The sequence below is a fragment of the Manihot esculenta genome, chromosome 1 (assembly GCF_001659605.2).
Source record: "Manihot esculenta cultivar AM560-2 chromosome 1, M.esculenta_v8, whole genome shotgun sequence".
NCBI lineage: Eukaryota > Viridiplantae > Streptophyta > Magnoliopsida > Malpighiales > Euphorbiaceae > Manihot > Manihot esculenta.
The window spans coordinates 8526671-8552234 of NC_035161.2; the positions used below are offsets into that span (position 1 = coordinate 8526671).

At 38.2% G+C, this 25564-nt stretch overlaps 2 protein-coding genes across 2 annotated transcripts; one reads left to right on the plus strand and one right to left on the minus strand.

Annotated features, from left to right (window-relative positions):
* Nucleotides 1–1069: 1069 nt before the first annotated feature.
* Nucleotides 1070–2049, plus strand: LOC110619565 (NDR1/HIN1-like protein 26). The gene has a single exon (XM_021763078.2). It carries the CDS (start codon nucleotides 1154–1156, stop codon nucleotides 1787–1789), a length of 636 nt encoding a protein of 211 aa, XP_021618770.1. The 5' UTR covers nucleotides 1070–1153; the 3' UTR covers nucleotides 1790–2049.
* A 14114-nt stretch (nucleotides 2050–16163) lies between these two features.
* On the minus strand, nucleotides 16164–17437 carry LOC110601162. Its single transcript, XM_021738201.2, has one exon. It carries the CDS (start codon nucleotides 17245–17247, stop codon nucleotides 16378–16380), a length of 870 nt encoding a protein of 289 aa, XP_021593893.1. The 5' UTR covers nucleotides 17248–17437; the 3' UTR covers nucleotides 16164–16377.
* Nucleotides 17438–25564: the final 8127 nt, after the last annotated feature.

Genomic DNA, 25564 nt, shown 5'->3' on the forward strand with positions numbered 1-25564 from the left:
CTTTATTTTTAATATTTTATAATTTAATTGAATATTTTAACGTTAATATAATCTAAACTATCTATATTATTGACAATAATATATTATTAGCTAAACTCTCAGTATTATTGATAATAATATATTATTATCGCTAATAAGTTCGATTCGATTTTTTTAATTTTTGTCTGATCAAAATCAAACTGAATTGAAGTAACTAAAATTTTTAAAATTAAAAATTGAACTAAACTAATGAATAAAAAATTAAATTAAAAATTTAAATTAATTCGATTCGATTAATTTTTTTAATTTAAACCGAATATTATTCATTCTACATTTTCATAATGGTCGAAAGTATCTTTTATTATGCAATTGCACAATTTTTTATTTCTCCATCCACATTCTGAAATTAATTAATTAATTTCATTAAACCCTCTCTCTCTCTCACTCATTCAACAAGAAAAGGCATATTGCAGTTGGCTACTTCAGTTTCCTTTCAATTATTTGTAAAAGCGTTTTCTTTTGCATCTTTAATAATTGTTGCTAAGATACAGACATACATACATATCCTTTGGTATCTTCTCTTCCCAATCTGCATTTTTATTTTTTTTCATTTATTCAATATTCAATTTTTTTTTCAAATCATTTTTAAATCGATTAAAAATAAATCTGAGCTTTTTTCTTCAAAATTGATATTTTATTTTAAGATTCTAATATAGGGTTTAATTTTCTCAAACAATTTTTTTAATTTAATTACTAAATTTTCTTGTATGCTAAATTTCTCTTCACTGGTTTTGGCCCTTAGAACGGGCCTAGATGTACCATAGTCTGAACTCAACCCGGATGACCATAATATTTCTGTGCTTGTGCATCTCACAGTATCAGGTCTGTTGCATTTCAGGGATAGCACCTGGGAGCACTCACAGAGTGATCCACGGTTGAGATTCATGATCAACAAATTAGTTGAATTCACAGCCATAGATTTATAGGCGAATTCTAGAAGATCACAACTTAATATATAGTCAGTCAAAAGCATGAGAGAGAAACAATTATTGCTGCTTTGTGTGTTTCTTCCGAGTGCTCTCTCTTTATTTATCCCATTGATTTCTGCTTCCCTTGCTTCCTTAGCCTTGTAAACTTCCCTCTCTCTCTCTCTCTTTCTCTCTCCCTGCTGCAAATGTCTCTACTCACCATTGAATCTCCCAAGCACTGTGCCAACAAAGAAATCAACGTTAAAAAATTCTACAAGAAGTTCTTTTTTATCTTCTCTTCATTTTTCACCACAATTCTTTCTCTAATATTCATCGTCTGGCTTATCCTTCACCCTGCCAAGCCACAATTCTCCCTCCAAGAGGCTGACGTCTATCAACTCAAACTCTCTTCCCCTAATAATCTTCTCAACTCCTCAATCCAACTCACCCTTCTTTCCAAGAATCCCAATGAAAAAGTAGGCATTTACTACGACGAGCTACAAGTTTACGCCGCCTACAAGGGTCAGCAGATAACTGTGTATACTCCTCTTCCTCCATTCTACCAAGGACATCAAGATTCCAACCTCTTAACTGCATCTTTGATTGGAACTGGCCTCCCCGTGGCGTCCTCCTTCGGTTACGAAGTGGGTCGGGACCAGACCGCCGGAAAACTATTTCTTAACTTAAAGTTGAATGGAAGGCTCCGGTGGAAAGTTGGTACTTGGGTTTCCGGGAGATACAGGCTTAACGTGAATTGTGTTGCTGTTATGGCTTTTGGACCTACTCTTCCAAGTGGCCCACTGAGCTCGAAGCAAGGGACTCTATGTTCTACCACTGTCTGAATAAGTATCATACTAACAATACTATATATGCCTGCGCTGAATTATGATTTGTTTGTGATTTTGTTGTGAAAATCAGCTTTGCTGTAGTTTAAACTATACGTTTTCAGTGACACCATGAATTGTCCGAGTCTTATAAGGTGTCCAGTTTGAGTCTCAGTCAAATAAAACAAAGTATACGTGTGTTTCTGGTGCTGTCTTGCCAAGTATTTTGTAAATTATAATTATAGTAAGTGATAAGACAGAAAGTTCAAATTTATAAACAGCTAGTGCTAACAAAAAGCTTAAAAAGCATTGTTTGAGAGTGTAAACACATTTGAATTCTTATCTTTTGTTATCATAATACCTTTTGATGGATTGATTTTGCTTTGCATGGAAAAATATATATAGGATTTCATGTCATCTTTTTAGGGTGTTTGGTTATTTTCTGAGCAGAAAGAAAGAAAGAAAGAAGGGTAGAGAGAGGCTAGGTGAGATTCGGTGGAGAAAAGGGAAAATAAAAAAGGTGCTTTCTTTGCCAAAGATCAAATTTCCATGTCATAATCTCAGCTTTATCAATGATTATAATTATGTATATGCAAGTTGGTGTAGTACTAGGCATGCATGGCACAGAACTTCTGGGTCCCTTCTCTATGAACTTTAGATGGATTTCAAGAATATTTGCCTTTCTTTCAATGGAATTGGATCTGAATATACCGATGATCAAGACCACATCAATTCCAGGGAATAGAATTTGGGTATCCTTAAAAGCTCTCATCTGCATAAGGTATATGGAAGCATTGATTCTAAGTTTGTTTCCATTATTCTCATACGCTTTGATGTTTACATTCGATCAATAAATAAGTAACATATTAAATTTTGCATTCAAATTTAAATTAATAGCATCCCATTGGCCAGGTGTATTTTGTATATACAAACATGTATTTAAATAGCAAGTAATGAATTTGAAAAAAAAAAGTAACATACATTTGTCCTTTGTTTAGTGAAAGATGTGGCCGAGGCACAAGCTAGCAAAGGACATAGTGGGGTCTCTCTCTTTAAAGGTTTAAAATTGGTAGAAGCTAAACTTTTATAGAAGAGAAAGAGAGCTCACCAATAACTGCTCATCTCATCTCATGTTAAAAAGAAAAAGGAAATTAATGTGGCTTATATATATAATATTATTAGTCTCCTCCAAGTCTTTATAAGTGAAAGAATTAATATTATGATCTAAATCCAATACAGGGAAAAAGGGATAGAGTGTGTGAGGCTCGGGTAGGGTATGTGTGAGTGAGTCTGCCTTGAATGACCTATTCTTTTCGCATTTTTCTTTTTTTCTTTTTTCCTTTTTTCCTTTTTTCCTTTTGTTCTTTAGTGACGAGTAACCGCCGCCCTGCTACAGTACCACATATTATTATCATGCAGACCCATACGCATGGATATACTCTCTCTTTTTTCCATCATCAGGCGGCTATTTAATTCCTTCTAGTATCTAAGTTGACATAATCCTGAATGTATAAGGGTCTGTTTCTCCATTGACTCATCAAATCATTTGAGTTGCATCCCTCTCCATTGAGTCCGAGCCCTGCTCTCGCTCGGTCTGCCCGAGGGTGGTCTAGGCTGCGTGCTAGAAGGTAGACCTTGGCTATTGGGGTTTTGGAGTTACGATCTGACCTTCCTGTGTGGGCTCAACTGCAGTCCGGGTATCAGAGGTCCAGTGGTTATCAAGTGCCCATTTACCTGCTCATTAATTATTCCATGATTAATGAGGGGGTAAATCCCAAAATCTTAATTATGATTGCACGGCTCTAAGAATGCTTTTATCAAAACGTCTTTTCTTCGACTTTACCCATTTCAAATTCGTACTCTCAATTTTGATCTCGCCTCTTCTTCTTGCTCTGCTCTCGCTAACTTGTTCTTTTTCGCCTCTGCAATCTCTTTTGAGGTACGTCCCACTCTTCTTATGGCTTCCGTTAGAATTCCTGACTTCGTGGGCTTAGTGTCTTCTGTTATCCCTTCTTTCGCAAGTACATCGACACCACCATCTATAGGATTAGGGCTCCCCTTCCTATCGAGAGGATTGTTCTTCCCAATCCTCCTCCGGCAGGCTTGATAGATGCCCAACAAGGACGTAGTTTAGTTTTTTTTGTGAAACAACGCGATTTCGGGCTGACATTCCCCTTTACTCCTTTCTTTATTAAGGTCTTCCGTCACTTCATGTTGACTCCTCGTATGCTATCTCCCAACTCCATTCTGTTCATGTGTTGCTTCGAGTCAGTTTGTTTGTGTTGGAATTTTTCCCCTTATATTGCTTTGTTCTCCACCTTCTTCCATCTCGTTTGGTCTACCTATGGGTTTTATTACTTTAATCTCTGGACAGGGTTATCCATCTTCACTGGGTACAAGGACTCGATAAAGGGTTGGGCAGAGGTCTTCGTGGTTGTCGAGTTGAAAGAAAGCTCAAGGATCAACTGAGATGTCGATCTCTCTTGGGGGGAGGTTCCTCAGGACTACAATGATTTTCTTAGGTTGACCCTGTTGGATCAGATCTGTTTTCTCCGACTGACTTTTGTGAGGAAGAAGTATGACGTCGAGAAGTGCATATTCATGTCCAACCTTCAGGACTGTCAGGAAGCTGGTATTATTATTTTTTTCATTTTTCTTTCTTGTTGCATTTTTGTTATTCCGAGTTCTAATTGAGTTGGTATCTCTTTTTCTAGCTTCTGTTGTTCTTATAGAGAACGTCAAGCTTCCGAAAAACTTCTCTTTATCCAGGGAGAACATGAAGGCAACCTTGACAGCTTTCAAGGCCAATAAATCAGTGGCCGATGCGACTCGAAAAGTTTTCTAGGCAATGGATCTAGCAATTGTGGGTCATTCGATTGCCCTGGCCCTTACTTTAGCGTTGATACCCACAACAATGGGTTCTCGGTTAGCCACCTCGAGGACGTTCATTTTCACTAAAACGTCGGATCTAGCCAAGACTCTAGCTGCTTCCAAACCGGCTTCCAAGGAGCCCATTGCTGTTGGTTAATTTGCCGAGAGCGGTTCGGAGGAGGGCACTGGAGTTGCCCCCTTGGACACCCCACCTATCCGAGCTGTGGGGGCCATTGTGATTGGAGGAGCGGCCAGCAAATGAGACTGGACCTCAAAGCTTGCTATTGAAGGCAGGGCTCCCAAGCTAGCTCATGTTGCGGAGCGTATGAAGACAACCCCTCCTCCCTTCATTGATAAAGGAAAGAAGGCGGTGGAGCAGCTATCCTCAGCTCCTGACAACGAGCTCTTGAACGTTGATGAGGTGTCTCCTGAGTCTATGCCGGCTTCAGCTACCAAGGAGCTCTGTAATAAGATGTTTGGGGGAACTCCAAATGCCTCAGATCCCCACTTTTTAGCCCTTGTCAGCCATCTCACCTGCTCCATTAAACAATAGGCGACATTCAATACCCACTCTGTGGACAACCTCAGGGACAGCCTGAGGGAAATGCTCCTCATGGTAAGCCGTATGTTTTTCTCGAGGGTATTTTTAGCTTTCTTGACTTTTCTAATTTTGTCTTTCTCTCCTTATGGCAGGCCTTCGGAGTGTTCCTTGAGATTGATGCTCAGAACTAATCTTTTTAAAGCTCAGTGGAGCAGCGCATCGCCGAGTAGCACCGGAATGAGAATATCATTACCACTGGTGAGGCCCGTAGGCAGATTATCAAAAACCTCACCAAGCGGCTGGGGGACAAGAGGGAAGATATAAAGATCCAAAAATCGGACTGCTACCGGCACTAGGATCCAGGTCGGCTTAAGGCCGCCGGGACCCGTAGCAAGCCTAACATGCAACCTGAAAACCTGTTTAATCCCATACATGATCAAGAAAATACATAAAAATTTAAAACTTTTCTTTCGTTCATACACCAAACTCAACCTGTGCATGCACTATACATAAACATAATCATAATCATGACCCCTCTGTGGGATCTCATCAATGCCCCAATGGGCGATACATCATAAGTTGAGTTGGTCTACAAAGATATCATAAAAAAGATTTAAGATCATGCATTAAAAGGGATACCTTACACATAGGTCAAGCACAACCTCTAATCCTCAATATCATTACATCACATAATACTCCTAACTTTTACATCATTTTACAAATCATCATGTCCACATTCTATCTATTACAAACACGAAACTTCATTACTCTTGTAAACCTCCTGGTCTACCCTGTACCTGCAATCCTGGGGAAATTGGGAGAGGGGTGAGCTACTAGAGCCCAGTGAGCAGAATAATAAAGCATTTAAAACATATGATAATATGAAATGCATCACGTCACAGCTAATCACATCAAGGATGAACTTGTCACCATCAGCCCTCTACATAGTCCAACTGTGCCAGAACGTAGAATGGGTCATGGTCTTTCTCTTACATAGCATAACATAACATGGTCCAACTGTGCCAGAACGTAGAATGGGTCCTGGTCTTTCTCTTACATAGTGCCAGCGAACGTAGAATGGGTCCCACTGGTCTTACTTTCCGTACCGTACATATCACATCGTCACATCATAGATCGAGGGCTATGGATCATCCAACATTCATCCACATCAACATTAAAATGTGCAATGCAACATATTCATGGATTCTAATGCAAACAACCTAAAACATCACATGGCATTCATGATGCATGAACATGCTCAAAACTATACGATTAATTTGCTTAAAAACATAAAGGTTTATTCCACTCACCTCTGGATAGCTCTGACCAGACACCGGAGCAGCTGACTCACTGCTGGGGTCCTCGGTTCCTCGGGTTCGAACCTACACAGGTGGACTCAAATGAGGGACCAAACATACATGAACATAACTCTAAACTACTCCCCAAAAACCCCCTAAAACATCGTGAAACCATCATAGAAAAACATGCAAAAGAGGGCTGGACAGGGCACTTTCGGCGGCAGGTTCGGCGGCCGAAAGTCCCTCCAGAGCCGAAAGTCAGGCAGGTTCGGCGGCACCTTCGGCGGCCGAAACTCCCAGACAGAGGCGAAACTCATGCATGTTCGGCGGCACTTTCGGCTGCCAAAACTCCCAGACAGAGACGAAAGTCTCCTTTCGGGGGCAAGCTTAGGCAGCCGAAGGCTGCCTCCACAAGCGTGTTCGGCGGCCGAAAGTTCCTTCGGCTACCGAACCTGGTTTCTCCCTTAGTGGCAGAAACTCAGCTCTTCTATGCACATTTGCCTCCAAAACTATCCAATCATGCATAAACCTATTCTACAACATTCCCAATCATACACAAGCAAACATACAAGTTCCTAGGGGCATCAAACCAACAAAAACCCCAACTACAACACAACAAGCAACTCACATTGTTCATAAACACATATAAAACCCATAAATACATATAAAACCCATAAACCTAACCATGAGCTAAACATGCATTCTACCCCATAGATCCACTTAAAACTTACCTAAAATATGCAATGAGCTTAAGATCGGCTCTTACCTCGTGGAGATTGAGAGATAGATGACCTAACTCGGAGATGGGAGGGGTTGAGTTCCCTTGAACCTCAAAGCTCCAAAACTTTGCTCAAAGCTTGAAAATCTTCAAAACAAAGTAAAAACTCATGAAAATCGAGTAGGATTGGAAGGAAAGAACTCAAGATCGATGAGGGACGGCGGAGAGCTCACCTTGGCCGAAAATGGGGAAAAAGCTCGCCTATTTTCGGCTAAGGGACCCTTTTATAGTGGCTGGCCAGGCCACGTTCGGGGGTCGAACGTGCCTCCGCATGCATGCCATGTTCGGCGGCCGAACTTGAGGTTCGGCGGCCGAACCTGGACTTCCCTCACTTATGCTTTCGGGGGCCTAAAAGCGCTCCCGAAGGCATGCATGTTCGGCGGCCGAACTTGAGGTTCGGCGGCCGAACCTGAGTTTTCCTCCAAGGTTGTTTTTATGCAAAAAAACTCATTTTCATTTTACTTAAAACCATGAAATACCTTAAAACATTTTATGAAAACATGATTCTACCCTACTAAAGACTTCCGACATCCGAGATCCCACCGGACGGTAGGAATTCCGATACCGGAGTCTAGCCGGGTATTACAGAAGAGGTTGCCCGAGCTTCCCTTCGAGCTTTTGCGGCTGAGTCTCAGCGGGACAAGGCCTTAGCATAGCTGTTCTTTTTAGAGGAGTCCAGCCGCCAACATGACGAGGCCATGGCCCAGCGTGATAAGGCCTTAGCTCATGCTGCAGTCCTCCAGCAAGAGCTCAATAAACACATCGAGGACTTGAAGGGCATGGCCTTGGCAGCGAAGGAGTCTCCCCTCCAACAACAACAATTCCACCAAAAGGTCACTGCTCTGGAGGAGAGGTGTTCTGCCTTACAGAAGGATGCCCAAGCTATAGAGGATAGGATTCAGTAGGCTTGTGAGGAGTGCCTACGGGAGTATAAGGACTCTGCCAAACTTAAAGATAAGATTCAGTAGGTCTGCGAAGCGTGACTGGAGGAATATAAGGCCTCTACGGAAATGAAAGAGACTATATATAAAAAGGCCTTCCGAATATTCGCTTCAGGTTATAATCAAGGCTTGAAGTCTGCTAGGGATGCTCCCTCCACTTCGTTGGCAGACCTGCAAGCTCCAAAGGTGGACTCTAATGGCGAAGAGGTGTGCTACAGAAAGGATGACAACCCATTGCCCAAGGGTGCTCCTGCTTGCTTTCCAGACCTCAAGGGGAGGACACTATAGATAAACCTCTCAATAACTTAGTTCTGGTTCTCCCTCCTCTGCTACTTCTGTAACCCATTCAAATGATCAATAAAATTTGTACTTTTTTTTATTTGTGTCCATTTTATATATTTCTTTATACTTAAGCCATTTTGTATATATCACTTGTGAACGTTATCGAGCTGAAAGCTCGTAAATTTTAATTTTAGCGTGTTTTTTATTTACACACTTAAACAATTTTGGAATGTGTAGTTTTTGCATTTTTTCGGGCTGATAGCCCCTTTTGACTTAGTTTATTTATGCCTATGCCCCTTTGGACTTAAACAATCTTCATTCTACGAGCTTGGTCGGGCTTTTTAGTTTGCTTAACCCATTTACCTAGACCATTTTTGTGCACTCTGCTAGTGAGTCCTGTCAGTTTGTTAGCTTACTTGCTTTAATATACTTAGGAGGCTTTTATGTATTTAGCCTGTGAGCTCAACCGAGCTGGGAGCTCGATTAACTTAATGCGCTTAAGTTTTTCACACTTAGGCTATTTGTATGTGTATGACCTGTGAACATTGCCGAGCTGGTGACCCGTCGTTTAACTGGCCACTTTTTATTTAATTTTCTCTTTTGCATACTCATTTGCGAAGGGCTTTGTTTACCTTAATTTTGCATTGATTTTGTTTGCCAATAGGCTTTTAGGGGTGCCGAGCTCATTTTTGAGATCGGCACGACGTTTTGGCTTTACGAGCCCTTCGTTTCTCCTTCTATGAGTGGAGTCATTTTTGCGAAATGGGCGTTAGGGTGCCTTAGGTTAGTTTTCCTGTGTCGACCTCTGCTGTGAGGTCGGCTATAACGCTTCAATTTTAAGGCCTATTGGGCTTATTTATGAGATTGTTGTCCCGTTCTCTATGATCCAAGCTCTTTGCGAGGTTAGAATTTCACTTTTGTTTTGCTTTGTTGAGTCTTATGTGTGCCGAGATCCCTTCTTAGGTTGGCAACACCTTTCTCAGTTCGTTATCTTTGAGCTCATAGCCTTACTGTCGTTTGAGACTTCATCATGAGTCTTTACTTTCCCAATCAGTTTTGTGGTCTTTGAGCGGTCTTTATCTCCTCAGCTCGGTTTTTTGGTGCTACCGGTAGTCATGTTTCAAGATCAGTCACTTACCTCATTGGGGTCTTCACTTTCTCAACTAGATTTTTTAGTGCTGGTGGTCATGTTCTGAGACCGGTCACTTACCTCATTAGGGTCTTCATCTCTTCAGCTTGGTTTTTTGGTGCCGGTGGTCATTTTTTGAGACCAGTCACCTACCTCATTGGGGTCTTCACTTCCTTAACTCAATTTTTTTGGTGTCGGTGGTCATTTTTCAAGGTCGATCACTTGCCTCATTGAGGGCTTTGGTACCTGCTTCAGGGATAATAACAGGAAAAGAGAAGACAACAATTTTTCATTCATGTTGTAAATAATAGGGGGTTTACATTATATACCTTTTATAGTGTAGATGTAACGACCTGGAAATCGGACCCTTTCAAACATGCTTTAAACACAAGGGGAGGTGAGGATCCATGCTTACCTCTTGAAGATCGAGATGATCGATGGTTCTAACTCGGAGATGTGGAGGAAAACGATCCAAAATCTCCAAAACTCTCAACTTTGCCTTCTTTTGCTCAAAACTTCAAAAACACAAGTTAAAAACTCATTAAAGCTTGCATGATTTGAAGAACATGGTGAAAACAGCCAAAGGAGATCACAAACTCACCTTTGCACGAAAAGAGGGTGAAAACACACCCCATTTCCGGTCAAAGGAGCTTTTATAGGTGGCCAATCGACTCCGCTTCGGCGGCCAAAGCTGCATGCGAAACCATGCAACGTTCGGCGGCCGAACTTCTCTTTCGGCGGCCGAACCTGCAATTTGCCTCCTTGGTCTTTTTTCTTTTCAAAACTCTATTTTCTTAATCAAAACCATAAAAACAAGTAAAACCTTTTGAAAAACCTCTGTTTTACCCTTCTGGAAGGCTCCGACATCCGAAAAATTTCAGATTCCAACGGAGATTCCGCCGGAAAGTAGAAATTCCGATGCCGGGGTCAAGCCAGGTATTACAGTAGAAAGATAATATTTTTGTTGTATTTCATAATAAAGATTACAACCTATTTATATATAAAAGACGGTATCTAAACAAGAAGGAAAATCAAGTCTATGATTATATAATCCCTAAGATTAAGCAACTAACACATCTATCAATATTTACTTCCTATATTTACTTCCTATAATCTATAACATATAGGAAATACCTCTTCAAATATTGAATGTTCCAGGCATGGGGCCCCGGATTTCCTTGCAAGTCTTTGATTCAGTACACCCCGGGCCCGATGACTTTGGTTATTCTGAAGTGGCCTTCCCAGGTTAGTGCCAGTTTTCCTACGGTTGCTCTATTCCCTATTGCTTCCAGTCTTCTTAGGGCTAAGTCCCCAACTTTCAGGCTCCTCTCATGAACCTTCTGATTTGAAATACCGAGCTGCCTTCTGTTGATATGCAGCTGTTCTCACTTAAGCTTCATCCCTGATTTCTTCCAAGGCGTCTAGGTTGCTCCTCAATTTTTCCCCATTGGTGTTCTCATCACTGAACTGGACTCGGTGGATGGGGATTTGCAGCTCTATGGGGACTACAGCTTCAGTCCCAAACGCCAACGCGAATGGTGTTTCTCCTGTTGGGGTCCGGGGAATAGTCCAAAATGTCTATAGGATGTTGTGTAGCTCGGCAACCCAATTCTTCTTAGCACCATCCAGCCGCTTCTTCGGCCCTTGGAGAATCGCTCGATTTGTGACTTTTGTTTGACCGTTTGTCTGTGGATGAGCTATTGAGGAAAACTTATGCCATATACCTATGTTTCTTGTGAAGTCCTTGAAGGATTTCAATCAAACTGCTTACCGTTGTCTGATATTAGCATCCTCAGTATCCCAAATCGGCATATGATGTCCCAGACAAAGTCTATTATCTTGTGAGCCGTGATAGTGGGCACAACCTCTGCTTCGTGCCATTTGAAAAAAATACTCCACAGCTACTATCACGAATCTCTTCTATCCCACAATCTTTGGGAATGGACCCAGGATGTCTATCCCTCACTGCGAAAATGGCTAGGGGCTAGATATGCTTGACTGCGGCGTGACCATGCTATTAATGGCATTGACAAACCTTTGGCAGATATCGCATCTTTTGACAAATTCTTCTGCTTCTCTTTTGACCGTAGGCCAATAGTACCCTTGCTGAAAAATCTTGTTTGTCAATGTGTTTGCTCCTTCGTGGACCTCGTAGACTCCCTGATGTATCTCCCAGACTACTCTGCCTACTTCTTCCAGGCCCATGCATCTTAGCTACAGACTGGATTTCCCTCTTCGGTATAGAGTTCCCCATACAATTTGGTAGTTGGCAGCCTTAGCTGTAATTTTTCAGGCTTCTGCCTTATCTTCAGACAACTTTCCTGCTTCTAAGTATTCCAAGTACGAGGTCATCCAACTCCGTTTTTCTTCGATTTGTATGACTGGGGTTGGTTTTTCGAAGGTGGGGGTATCTATTTGCTATATGTACACTTCGTCTGAGAATTGTCCTAATTATTCTGCAAACAACTTTCTTAGTAGGTCTGCTTTTTCGTTTTCTTCCCGAGGTATTCTTTGATACTGCACAACTATCTCTTGCTGCAACATTTGCCCTAACCAATGAGTAGTATTTTGGAGTTAAATAGCCATGTTTTGTAACTCTTCGTCAGACAAGGTGGTTCTAGACACGATCCCTGTCGAGCTCAGTAAGGGATCGAACAATATGGAATGCTGGTTCAATGGGGCTGTGGGACTATAAAATGAAAACTGTGGTTCTTTCTGAGTAGAACTAAGATCATTTAGGGTGTTTCTACTGTGGTTTTTGCTGTGGTTATCCATGTGGATCTCAATGGGTATGATGAAGATGAGAACTCCGGTGACGAAAAGATCTTCCTTTATTCCCACAGACGGCGCCAATTGATGATCTGAGATTCAATACAGGGAAAAAAGGATAGGGTGTGTATAAGTGAGCCTGCCTTGAATAACCCATCCCTTTTGCCTTTATTCTTTTTTCCTTTTATCCTCTAGTGACGTATAACTGTCATCCTGCTATAATACTACATGTCGTTATTATTGCAGAGCCGTATATATGGACATACTCTCCCTTTTTTCCATCGTTAGGCGGCTATTTAATTCCTTCTGGTGCCTGAGTTGACATGATCCTAGATATATTAGGGTCTGTTCTCCACTGATCATAAAATCATTTGAGTTGGATCCCTCTCCAGTGGAACCGAGTTTTGCTCTATCCGATCTGCCCGAGAGTGACCTGAGCTGCGTACTAGAGAGTAGACCTTAGCAATTGGAATTTTGATGAAGTTATGACCTGGCTTTCTTGCATAGGCTCAACTGCGGTCCAAATATCATTCATCAAATAATAATATAATAATATTTTTTATTAATTAATTAATTATATTATCTAGTTTTTAAAATTATTATTTCAAATATTAGTTTGAAACTAAAATTTAAAAGAAGACTTTTTTTCAAGTATCTTTACCCGTCATTTGGTTGAAAGAAAACCTTATTATTATTGTTATTATACTGGTTTAATAAATAACTTGCATAAAAATAACCAACAATGCTTTATAGTTGCTCATAAATGGAAGTTTCTTGTCAATTTTTATTGGTTTAAAATTACGACAAGCACTATATTTATTTAATTTAATTATTAACTCATACACTAACTAATAAATTTAGAAATTAATATCAATGATGAGTTGGGGTTATATCCATGAACATATATATATATATATATTGTAATATTTTAAATTTTTGTATATTTTAATTTAAAAATTCTGTAGAAATATTAAAATATAACTTATTAAATTATTAATTAAAATATGTAAAATTAAATGAGTTTCTATTGGCTCACTTGGGCAGGCTTTTTCGTTGGTTAAGTTCTATGTTTCTTCCACTTAATTATGTTAGTGGAGAACAATATTCAATTTTGAATTTTCTAGTGTTTTTCTTTTTTTTTTTTAAACAAAAGGAGATAAATACATTACAAAAATTAATTAAACTCTCATGGATAAACAGAGAAAACTCTACACAATGCCAAAATTTTGAAAAGCGAACAGCCTTTTTCTTAATTAAGAAGATCTCAAAAGCAATTTACTTTAAAAATCTTTAGTTGCTTTCTACAAAATGATATTTTCTTTTCCATCCAATATATATAATTGATGGACAAGTTCAACAACTGCACAATCTTTATTTCCAAAGCCATGCAAATCAGAAAATAGACATACTCCAGCCACAAGCAAGCAAATATATTTTCTTTCATTATTATTTAGCAGAAAATTCTACGTATATCAATCTTACGGAGGCTGTTTGCTGGCAAACTTTCTTACATATCTTCCAGAGTTAAGTTGGTTGGTAATGGGCAGATTCCAAATACCTGAGACTTGGACTGCTCAGGGTCGCCTGCAGTAGATAGACTTGGGGCAGATTCCAAATTCTGACCTGTCAAACTAATAGGGAGGACCAACATGTTATTCACTTCGTCCTCATAAACAACCGCCTTTATCGCCTCAATTTCCCCACCAGTCACGATCACTGTCAATTAATTGAGTTACCAAATTAATGTTAAAGATTATTTTCTTTCAGCCTGGGAGCCTACCCATTGGAAGCTTCACCACGTTGGAAGAGTTGGCAACCAAGTTCAAGTTCAAGTTCATGAGCCAATACTCCTAACTTACCAGTAAAACACCTACTATATCAGACCTCTAAGACACCACTCGGGGGAAACTTTGAAACCCATTAATCTTCTGAGCAAAATGCGAACAATCATTTCGCTCTTGCCATCTAATTCCTGGCTTCAGAACTTCTTTGTCTCAAAGTAACTTTTGCCCACCCCAGGAAGCTCTACATTCCGTCTAAACTTGTTTGGGTTTGCTTGCGTTGTGTCGTAAGAGAGTTTAAACTTCCAAAGAGCTTAGGAACAAAAAGCATATGCTATCAAAGAACGAAACTTAAAAATATCAAGAATAACAAGTAGAACTAATACCGAACCATGCATTAGAGGTTTACCAACTTTACCAAAATTCAAATCATCCACATTAAACATCCAACTCCATAGCATAGCACCTCTACAAAAAGAAAGCTGTTCGTTGTAAATTGGCAAATTCTACATAAGATCTGTGCTTTAGAAAAACCAGATGGTTTACCACTCTAATCTCACACCAAACAAGCTCTCCATCAATCTCCTTCCTGCCAGAACCATGCTACATCAAGATATTAATTCAAACCTACTCTTTGAACTGCTAAAGGCCTTTCGGATCATTTTTAATGAATGGAAATATTCTGCTTCTTTGGCTGTTTGCTGAGCAGAAAGAGACTGAAAAATATGAGATTCTGAGAAAGGACAAAACAAAGGCAGAATTTGGTTGCTTGCTTTCTTTCCCAGGTATGAAATTTCCTCATCATTCTCTTAGCTTTCAGGATTCTCTTACTATGACTTGAGGAATCTTTTATTTTTTTCATCTAAAATCATTTTCCAACTGGCTTTCATCCACACATGCGAGAGATGGAATTGAATCAGTACAAATATTAATAAACTGGAGTCATCCAGTGCCCTGACCCCACCTCCTAATATACAAGAATTAAGATACCGAAGAACATGCTGTCCATGTACCTAATTCAACACAAGTTTTTTATTTGCCCACTTTGATCCAGTGGAAGTAGAATTATGCACACTGCAATAAAGGTTCTCATTTACAGTCAGTATCAGACTGCAGAATCTGTTTTCTCTTCATATCTACCATAGGACATAACCATGAATACAAACATTTCATACTTCAAGAAGTTGGACATGAAATCATATATAATAATGCTAGCTTTCTGATGGATGACGTAATGGGTTAGAAAACCTGGAATAATATACCAAAGATCCTTTTTTCAGATTATTCATCTACAAAAATATCTGATCAAGTAGACTCTCAAGGAGAAGGTTGTAAACATATTGAAAGTTCTTATGGTATGCATAAGCCTAAAAGGATCAGGTAAGCCCTAAAAGGGGATGAGGATTATATTATTCCTGGGCTTTAAAGTTATTCGAAAATGTCTAATTGTATTATTTGTCACTCACTCAAGAGTTCACCTAGAGATCATAAAAGATGGGAGTTTGAAAATGCACAGAAGCTCAAACAATAAGTTGTCAAATAAGGAAAGTTTGATATAGCTTTAGGTGCTATCGACAGTGTGAAACTAGTCAGAAAAACTGTTGCGACCAAATCATACCCATTAACATCCAAATCGTGAGACATTTATATAGATTGAAAGCCGTTGCCACAGGAAGGTACTACAGTTATTAGGAGCTTGCAATAAAATAAATAAAAAAATCCCTCAATACCACAAATGTTAAATTTACAATATACCTATTTACTTCGAGCTCATTTGCTGCCAATACCACACAAAATCAGATTGGCAGCACCCTGCTTCACTAAAAAATATCCAAGATCCTCTTATTTGTTCAAACACAAAGCAGCACATTAACTAAGAAAGCTACAATTGCAAAGGGTAAATGGAAAGAGGTCTTTGAGAAGAGTGAAATGGAAAAACAGAGTATTATATTACAATCAAAAATTGAAAAGGGTATACGAAAAATACATACAAAACTAAATGTAAAAAGATGAACCTCAAGTCTCTAATTTCTGTAAGATTAGTATTCATACATGGTATGACAAGTATTTATTTTTTAGCATCCAAAAGAACATAATCATATAAAGAAGCATTATCCAATAAATCAAAAGCAACAAAAGTAACAGGTAATAGTATAACAAAAATTTGCCATAAACTCTTAATGCAGTCAAAAGCTGAACACCCATATTGCCATATATCAAGATTGAACCGAATCAGAACTAACCCATTTCCAAAAATGCTTCTTCACAAACACAGCTTTATCAGCAGCCCTCTTATCTTCAGAATCAATATACTCGTCCACCTCTTCTGTAAAAAACTCGCCCTCAGGCAACCCCTCCACCGTCACATCCACAGAGTGCAAGACATAACGAGCCGGCAGGCCCGGGTATGACATCGAATTCCCCTCCTCAACCTTCTCCTTGTAGGAGCCAGGAACAATCCTCACAACTCCACAATCATTTATGATAGATCCAAGCTCTTCTTTGATAGCACGATAGACAGCAGCTTCAGGAGTCTCGTTGGGTTTCATTTTCTCCGACAAGGGTCTCCACCGATTCCTTACACTACCATCTGATAATTCCTGATGAGATTCAACAAGAATTTGATTATTTTTACCAATGATTCGGACAGTAACAACACTGACGGTGCGGATTGGAGGGGTGGAGTCGGCGAGAAAGGTTTCACCTTCGGATAGCTCAAGCCATAGGTTGTGAACGTTCTTGGTACCGGGTTTCACACCCCAAGAAGCCAACGAGTCGGAAGGCAATCGAGGCTTAAGCCATTCCGATAGGGATTGTGGGGTGGCGAAACGATGATTAGTTTTGGAAATGGACATTGAGGGTATTTTGAGAAACCGGCGGGGATTCGACGGGAAACAAAGAAATGGAACCTTAGGGAATTGGGGCTTGAAAGAAGAGGAAGAGGAAGAGGAAGAGGAGAAGAAGAAGAAGATAGAAAGAGCAGTGAAAAAGAAATCAGGAAAATTGGTTGGCTTGTGGGCGTGGGCGTGTAAATTATGGGTGTTCTTGATTGGACGGGGTGGTTGTGGCGGTGGTGGTGTTGACATGTCAATAAAGAAAGTTACTGTCACAGCCTAATCTCAGCAGCAGAAGCAACAAGCTTCCCATTCTGGGAAGGAGAACAGGAGGAGTTGGTTTGTCTGATAGATAGATGGTAAGGTTTTTTGAGAATTTGAGGTGAGGAATGGCGGACATTTCGTGATCGGATATTCCGCTTTTATATTCTTAAGAAAAAATTTTCTTGGCTACAACCTAGTACATCAGGTTTAAATAGATTAACACCTACGAGGTGTAGGCCCAGGAAAAAATTCCTGACGAAGCCCAAGTCTACTCTTAACAGAAAGGCTCAAAGCCTTAACAAATAAGCCCCATCCTAAGGAATTGGGTTGCCCGGAGAATCCAGCAAGCCAATAGCTTCATTGTCTTTGTTAGGACAGTCAAAGCACCGCAGCAGCCTAAAGAAACCATCGTTAGCGATCAGAAACTACTTTCCAACAACCTCAAACCACCAAAAGCAGTAATGAAGTGGAAAAACAAACACACGACACAAAGTTAAGGAAGAAAAGTATCTTTGACCTCCCGAAGCAAAGATAGCACTAAGCGATTAGATCTGGAAACAGAGAAGCATATGAATTTGCATGCAAGACCAAAACAAGAAAAAAAACTTAGGGGACTGCAAATCTATAGATCCCTCGTCATGCACTGCTGAAGGACAAGAAAAAAAAATGACCAAAAAAGAAATTTAATTATTTATACATAATATTTGAAAATTGTGTTTATTAATTTTTTATTTTCTAAATTTTGTTGTCAAAATAGACTATTTATAATTAGATTTTTCTATTAAATATTTTTTTAATCTTGAATTCTTTATTATTATGAGTAGTTTTATTATTATTTACATTTCAATATACCAAGTTTTTTAATTTAATATTATTGAATATAGTATGTGCTAAAGCCTTTTTTTTTATTTAAATAGTTAATTTTCCTCCAAAGATAATAGTAGTAATTCCATTAAAAAAAAGATTACAAACCCACCGAACATAGGATAAAGCCAATAGCCAATCACCATGCAATAAGGGCTGTGGCCCATAAAAAAATAATCTACCTAGACAACCACAGCAACAAGCAAGCATTCTGTCTGAGAGACAGACAACTGCAACACTTGTTAGCAAAGAAGGCCCATTTTACAACTCATAAAAATTCTTTAAGTTGCTAACTAATAGCAGGGCCGAAGCTTTCTCGTGATTCGCTATCCAACTTATTCCAATTTCCAAAATTTTGGAGCATAAAATTGTATTAATTTATAAGATTTTATAAAACATATTTATTTGAAATATTCTTGCCGAGAAAATCCAATTAAATCTTACTTCATTTGTGATAATCACCGGACTTTTTAAAATTTGGAGGTAAAATCGGGCCTAAAAAATATACAGATCCAAAATCCATCAAACTTTATTCAAGTGAACCAGTCTCACGCTATATATTCCAGTCCGATAATGTGAAGTAGGTCGGACAGGCCACACGAATGGACCTGTATAAGAAAAGTTTAGTCCGATGACGTGATAAGAAATAGAAGAGTAAGTTCGGTCACCTTACAGCTCTATCCGTATGCGTGTCGGAAAAATTAAATAGTCGGTGTAGAGACGAATTCTGATACATCCGTATGTACGGATCTGAGTGATAAAGACAGATGACACTGTAATAGAGAAACAGTTAAATGTCACTAACAAATAAAAAATAAATAAATAAAAAGGAGAAAAGCCTTTTTTTTTTTTTTCAACTAAACTCACACAATTACAATAAATTTTATTTTTTAAATTTTAAAAATATATTGATAAAATTATGATATCTTAAACCTAGCACATGTCATGCCTTTCGTCTTACGAAAATAATTGATCATGCAAGTCAGTTGACAAACATGTCCATGTTTGTTCATTATGAGAAAACTGATGACTCTCACTTATGAAATTTTGTGTGCAATATTATTTTTAATTTGTTTATATATATAAATAGTTTTGAGATTTATTTTCTGAAGTAGATTTTCCTTTCATATTTTTTTTTCTCTTCAAATTAAAAAAAAATAAAAATAAATTTCATATCTTATTTGTCTCAATTTTCCACACAACCAAACAAAGAAAAAGCTACGGTTAAAGAAATGGGTGAAGATAAGGAGGACAGGAGATCGACGGTGGAAGAGAAGTGAATGACGTAGGTAAGGGACATTGAAAGATGCTGCTACAGCAGCATGAAGCCTTAAGGGGGCAAAGAATTGGAGTTTTGATAAAAACAGAGGCTTTTGTCAGGACATGTACATTTTCCACAAACAAGTGGCCTTTGGTCTTCTTTGACAGTGACGTCATCCTCATGACGCAACCCACATGCTCCTCTCTGATCTCATCTAATCTCCCCCCTCATGTGCTTTCTCTTTTTATATAACAACACACCATGGCTAAATTTATTATTAAATAATAAATTATTATATATACTGAATTTTAAATATTTATAGTAAGAATTATGCTTGGATCCATCACATATTTTCTTACATTTAGAGAGAAAGGATTAGAAAAGCTCGCGAGACAAGCTGAGCTGGAGATAAGATAACAAGATATAAATGATAATACTAATAATAATAAATACAATTGCTTAAATTACACGCATCTTATTATGATAATAATTAATATTATTAAAAAAAAAAGAAAAATTAATATAGAGAAGTGGATTGGTAATGATAAATGGAGAGGAGAGGAGGGGAGAGGGTGGTTAGAAGTGAGTAGACATAAATAAATAAGAAAAGTGGACAGCCAAGCCGTTGTGATTTTAAATGGCGTTCCCATTAAATGTCGGCAAAATTGCAGACCCAAAGTAAATGATGCATTCCAATGGAAATTTTTAAATAACATATGAAATTCTAAAATTTTAAAAATAGATTTTACAGTGGTTGTGTAAATTTAATTGAAGAAAAAGACGTTGTTTCCTTTTATCTCTTTTTCTTTTATTCGCTAGTGACGTCTAACCGCCATTTTATTACAATATCATCTTTCTCAACCATTTAGATTTGTACGTACGAATATATCATAACCCCTCTTTGTGCCATGCAGCCATTTAATTTTTTCTGAAGGCATGCGAGCAGGACTGCGGGGTGACTTGACCTACTCCTCTACCTCTTATCACGTCACTGAACTAAATTTCTCTTAAATGGGTCTGCACGTGTGGCCTGTCTGGCCTGCTTTTCATCACCGGGCTAAGCGTGCCGCGTGAGACTAATTTGCTTTGAAAAAGACTTAGTGAGCCTTAGACCTGCATTCTTCTCTAAGACCTGATTTTACTCTCAAATATAGGAAATCCGACGGTCATCACCATCGAAAAACCATTATTATAGGTTTCATTTTATTTGAAATGCAACCATTGCACAGTTAAGAAGAAGCCAGATTGAATTTGGCACGTGCAAAGTTGTCACTTGTCTAATAATTGAAATCCATAAATTTTCAAATAAAAATATTTTTATATAAAGAGTGCATATGACTAATTCAACAAATAAGTATCAATGGAAAAAGAAAAAGGAAAAGGATATTTATGAGGAGGGGCTAATTGAATTGGCCCCATGGCCATGAAATTAAGCAAGTAAAATGAAGTAAAATTCAATGCATTGGCTAAGGTGTAGAGTTGTTTTCTTGCGCCGTCGGTTAAATGGCCACCACCCATTTCAATCCTTTATGCACGGCTAACTTTTTGCTTAATTGCTTCCCACTGAACAAGTCATGCATCTTCACTCCATGCTATTAAGTCTAGTCTTCGTGTGTGAAAGAGATATACATGTCTATTAGTACTATCTATATCCAATGATTTTAATGATTTTTTTTTCTTTTTATTCGATTCTATAATTTAATTTAATGTGTTACTTTAAATTCATAACAAATTGAATTTAAGTAAAATGTTAAGACTGAAATTAGAAGACCGCATATAATTTATGAAGAAAATTATAAAATGTTAAACCCATGAGTTTAAATATATATAGCATAATCTATATCAAATATAACACCTTAAATTAAATAAAGGACTTTTATTTAGTTTAAGAATTTACTTGAAAATATGCAATCTTTTATATTTGATCTAAGATTATGATTTTTAATAACAAAATATTTTTTTATGAAATTGAGTTGGTCCACATGTATAACTCATTTCAATTTCTAACCGTTCAATTCTTACACAATTTCAAAATGAAATTGAAATCGAATAAAATTTTATTACTAAACTTGATTTTTAAAATTAAAAAATCAAAAATTTATTTTCTATTTCAATTCTTAAATAGAATCATATCAAATTGAAAATAAACACCGATATATCTGTCGACATATGTCTACATGGTTATAGTCTTTGCTTAAGAAATTTGGCAAATGTGGTCCCTCAATTTATTGAGTGCGGACCATATATTGATAAAATTATTCTAGCCAATGATTGAGAAGATTCCTAACAAAATTCAATATATGAATGAACAAATTTTCCTTTACCCAGTCTACCATATGACCCAAAATATAAGCATATTGATTACTCCATATAAAAATTATATGGAACTCACATGTTTATATTTTGAATTTGATAGCTTTAAAATTTGGTGAGGTAAGGAGACTTAGACACGTTGGTAAGAGTTTGATTCACGGAGAAGTTAATGGCTTTAATTGGGTCGTTGAGAGTTATTAGGGTGGAAAAGTTTCTAGTTCTTAGATATTGAGGTTAGAAAAGGCCGTATATCTTGTGGTTCAGTGATAGATTAAAAAAGAAGATTCTAATAGTAGTTGGCCCAAAGGTATTTATACCCTAACCATGTTAGGACGCTCCGTCAGATGTCCTTTCATATGGGATAGCGACATGGTGCGTCTAGTGTATCAGGCGGCTCATTAGTAGCGAGCAATTAGCTAATAAATGTTGAGCCGCTTAGCTCCATACCTTATTCATCACATGCATCTTATCTGTTTGTAATATCCGGCTAGACCCCGGCATCGGAATTCCCACCTTCCGGCGGAATCTCCGTTGGAATCCAGAATTTTTCAGATGTCGGAGCCTTCTAGAAATGTAAAATAAAGGTTTTCTAAAATATTTTTACATGTTTTTATGGGTTTTACGCAGAAAGAAATTGAGTTTTGAAAAAAAAAGAGCTTGGAGGCAAACCCAGGTTCGGCCGCCGAACATGGGGCGGATGCGGAGGCACTTTTGGCCCCCGAAAGTGGTCTGGCCAGCCACCTATAAAGGGCCCCCTGTCCGAAAATGGGCGAGTTTTCTCTCTCCATTTCCGGGCAAGGTGAGCCTCCGCCACCCCTTGTTGATCTTGTGTTTCTCCTTCAAGTCTCTCATGATTTTTATGGGTTTTCACCTTTGTTTTGAAGTTTTTGAGCTAAAGATCAAAGTTTTGAAGCTTGGAGACTCCGGAGCTCGTTTCTCCATATCTCCGAGTTTGGAATCGTATCTCCTCTCGATCTTCAAGAGGTAAGTGTCGATCCACGCCTTTTATGATGTTTTAAGTAAGTTTTAAGAAGGGGTTAAGGGTTTTGATGCATGCTTTAGAGTAGATGTAAATGTTAGGGTTCATGTTAGTTTGTTGCTCAAATGTATGCCATGTTGATGTTTGTTCGGGTATAGACTAGTTTTATGCCCCTATTTGCTTGAATAAGTGTTTATGCATGTTTTAGAGTAGTTGAATGCATGTTGAGAGGTGTTGGGATGGATGAATGCAGGAAGCGAATCGGGTTCTGCCATTCTGGAGAACCCAGGTTCGGCTGCCGAAACCATGTTCGGCCGCCGAACCTGCCTGGGGAGGCATTTCTGGCTGCCGAACCCTGTCCCCGAAAGTTTGGACTTTCGGCTCTGGAGGGGAGTTTCGGCCGCCGAACCTGCCCCCAAAGGATGCTGAGTTTCGGCTCTGGAAGCACTTTCGGCCGCCGAACCTGTCGCCGAAAGTGCCTGGGTTTCGACTCTGGAAGGACTTTCGGCCGCTGAACCTGTCGCCGAAAGTCCCCTGCCCAGCCTTCCTTTGCATGTTTTCAAGGCATGTTTTATGATGTTTTAGGGGGTTTTTGGGGAGATTTTTAGAGTCATGTTAGAGTATGTTTGGTCCCTCATTTGTGTCCACCTGTGTAGGATCGGACCTGAGGAACCGAGGTGATCAGCAGTGAGATAGCTGCTTCAGAGTTAGTTTAGAGTCAGCCAGAGGTGAGTGGAACTAAACTAATCTTTTATTTTAAGAAAGTAAATGTTTTAAGCATGTTCATGCATCATGATATGTAATAGGTTGTTGGCATTAGAATTCACGAATATGACGCATTGCATTATTCATTGTGGGTGTGGATGGACAACAGGACGACCTATTAGCCCTTTAGATATTATGTTATGTAACAGAAGTCCTGAGGAGCCCCACTGAGGGCCGAGCACATAGCTTATGTATGTAATAGAAGTCCTGAGGAGCTCCACTGAAGGCCAGGCACAGAGTAGAGGGATTTTTGGGTCAGTCCATCCGTGATGTGATTTACTTGTATTGTGACGCATTTCATGATGGCATGTGTTTATTTAAATATTTTTATAGTTCTGCTTACTGGGCTTTTTAGCTCACCCCTCTCCCTTAACCCCCAGACTTGCAGGTTCAAGATAGACCGGGGAGTCTTCAAGGTTGAAGTTATGTCTATGTAATAGTTAGTAGTGGATATGAAATATATTATGATGTATTGTAATGTAAGAATGGTATTGAGGTTTAGTATTGTGCTTGGCCCTAATGTATGGTTAATCCCTTTTGGTACATGATCCTTTTAATAAATGTTTTTAATGATGTTTTATATTGAACCAAGCTTGATGTATTATATGTTGACCCACTAGAGCATTTGATGAGGGCTCTAGTATGGAGTTTTATGTTCATAGTGATGGTGCATGCACAGGTCAAGCTTGGTAGATGAAAAGTTTAAAGTTTTTATGAAAATGTATGATCATGTATGGAATTTTATCAGATGTACAGGATGTATGTTAGGCTTGCTACGGGTCCCGGCGACCTTAAGTCGACCTGGATCTTAGCGCCGGTAGCGGTTCGATTTTGGATCGTTACACTGTTAGTCCTACCGCGCGTGCAATTATGATCCTAAGAAGTTCCTGTATGTGTTAAAGTAGTCGGCCTACTTGCTCCGAATATTGGAGAGGTTGAAGCTTTGAGTGGTCTGGTGTTCGCCTTTCCACAGGTCAAGTCTCTCGTTGGTTGGATCAGACTAAAGAGGGTGTGGGACTCTTATGCTCTCCTTGTACACGTGTCATGATCTCATGAGATCTATTATGATTATGTTATCAAAATCTATGGTACACTGAGTCTAATTAACTTTTTCCTTATATAATAGTGCTTTCATGTATGTATTCAAAGATCATATTAAGATTATGAATGAAATATAATCACAATTAAATTCAAGACATTAAATTTTTGTGGTGGCTTAAATTGCTCGACCAAAATAAATTTCACATAAACAATGTAGAATTAATTTAGAAATAATTTAACTTTGGCTATAGAAGCAATCATATTTGAGATATAAAAAATTCTTAAGTGGATTCAATCCATAATGAATTTAATAGACAGTAAAGCGAATATTTGTGTTTTGAAAATATTTTAATATATAATGAACCAGATTTAAACAAGTATTTCACATATGCCTTTCGTCCATATGCATTGTATTTTTTGCCTTGGCTGATTTGGCCTCACGGATTTACCACATCATTGCCATTAAACCCAAAAGTGGCAATTGTGTTCTTATAGATATCTTTCACTTTTTCTCCTTTTCATTTTTTTTTGGTTATAGAACTGTTAATTCTTGCCTCTCTTTGCCTATAGTGTAAACCGAAAAAATCGATTGAATCAAATTAATTTAAAATTTTGGTTCAATTTTTTATTTATTTTGGTTCGGTTTGATTTTTAATTTAAAAAATTTCGGTTATTTCAATTTGATTCAGTATTGGTCAGAAAAAAAATTAAAAAATCAAATCGAACCGATTAGTAATAATAGTATATTATTTTTAATAATATAGAGATATTAGATCATAATCAAAGTTAAAATATTTTAATTAAATTTTAAAATACTAAAAATAAGGTGCAAAAAATAAAAAAAATTATCAAAAATTCAAACCGATCAAATTGTATTGAATCGAATTGAATCAGATTGGTTCAATTCGATTCGATTTCTAATCAAAATCAATTCGGTTTGATTTTTATAAATACCAAATTTTTAATTTTTAGTTTATTTGGTTTGGTTCAATTTTGAACCAAACCGACCAAATACTCACTCCTAAATGGAGATGTCTATCTTTGACAGGACTTAGAATATTTTAAATAATATTAAAAAAAAT

Bases quoted from the DNA above. Each gene is read 5' to 3' on its own strand.
- LOC110619565 (XM_021763078.2), top strand. From the start codon at position 1,154: ATGTCTCTACTCACCATTGAATCTCCCAAGCACTGTGCCAACAAAGAA.
- LOC110601162 (XM_021738201.2), bottom strand. From the start codon at position 17,247: ATGTCAACACCACCACCGCCACAACCACCCCGTCCAATCAAGAACACC.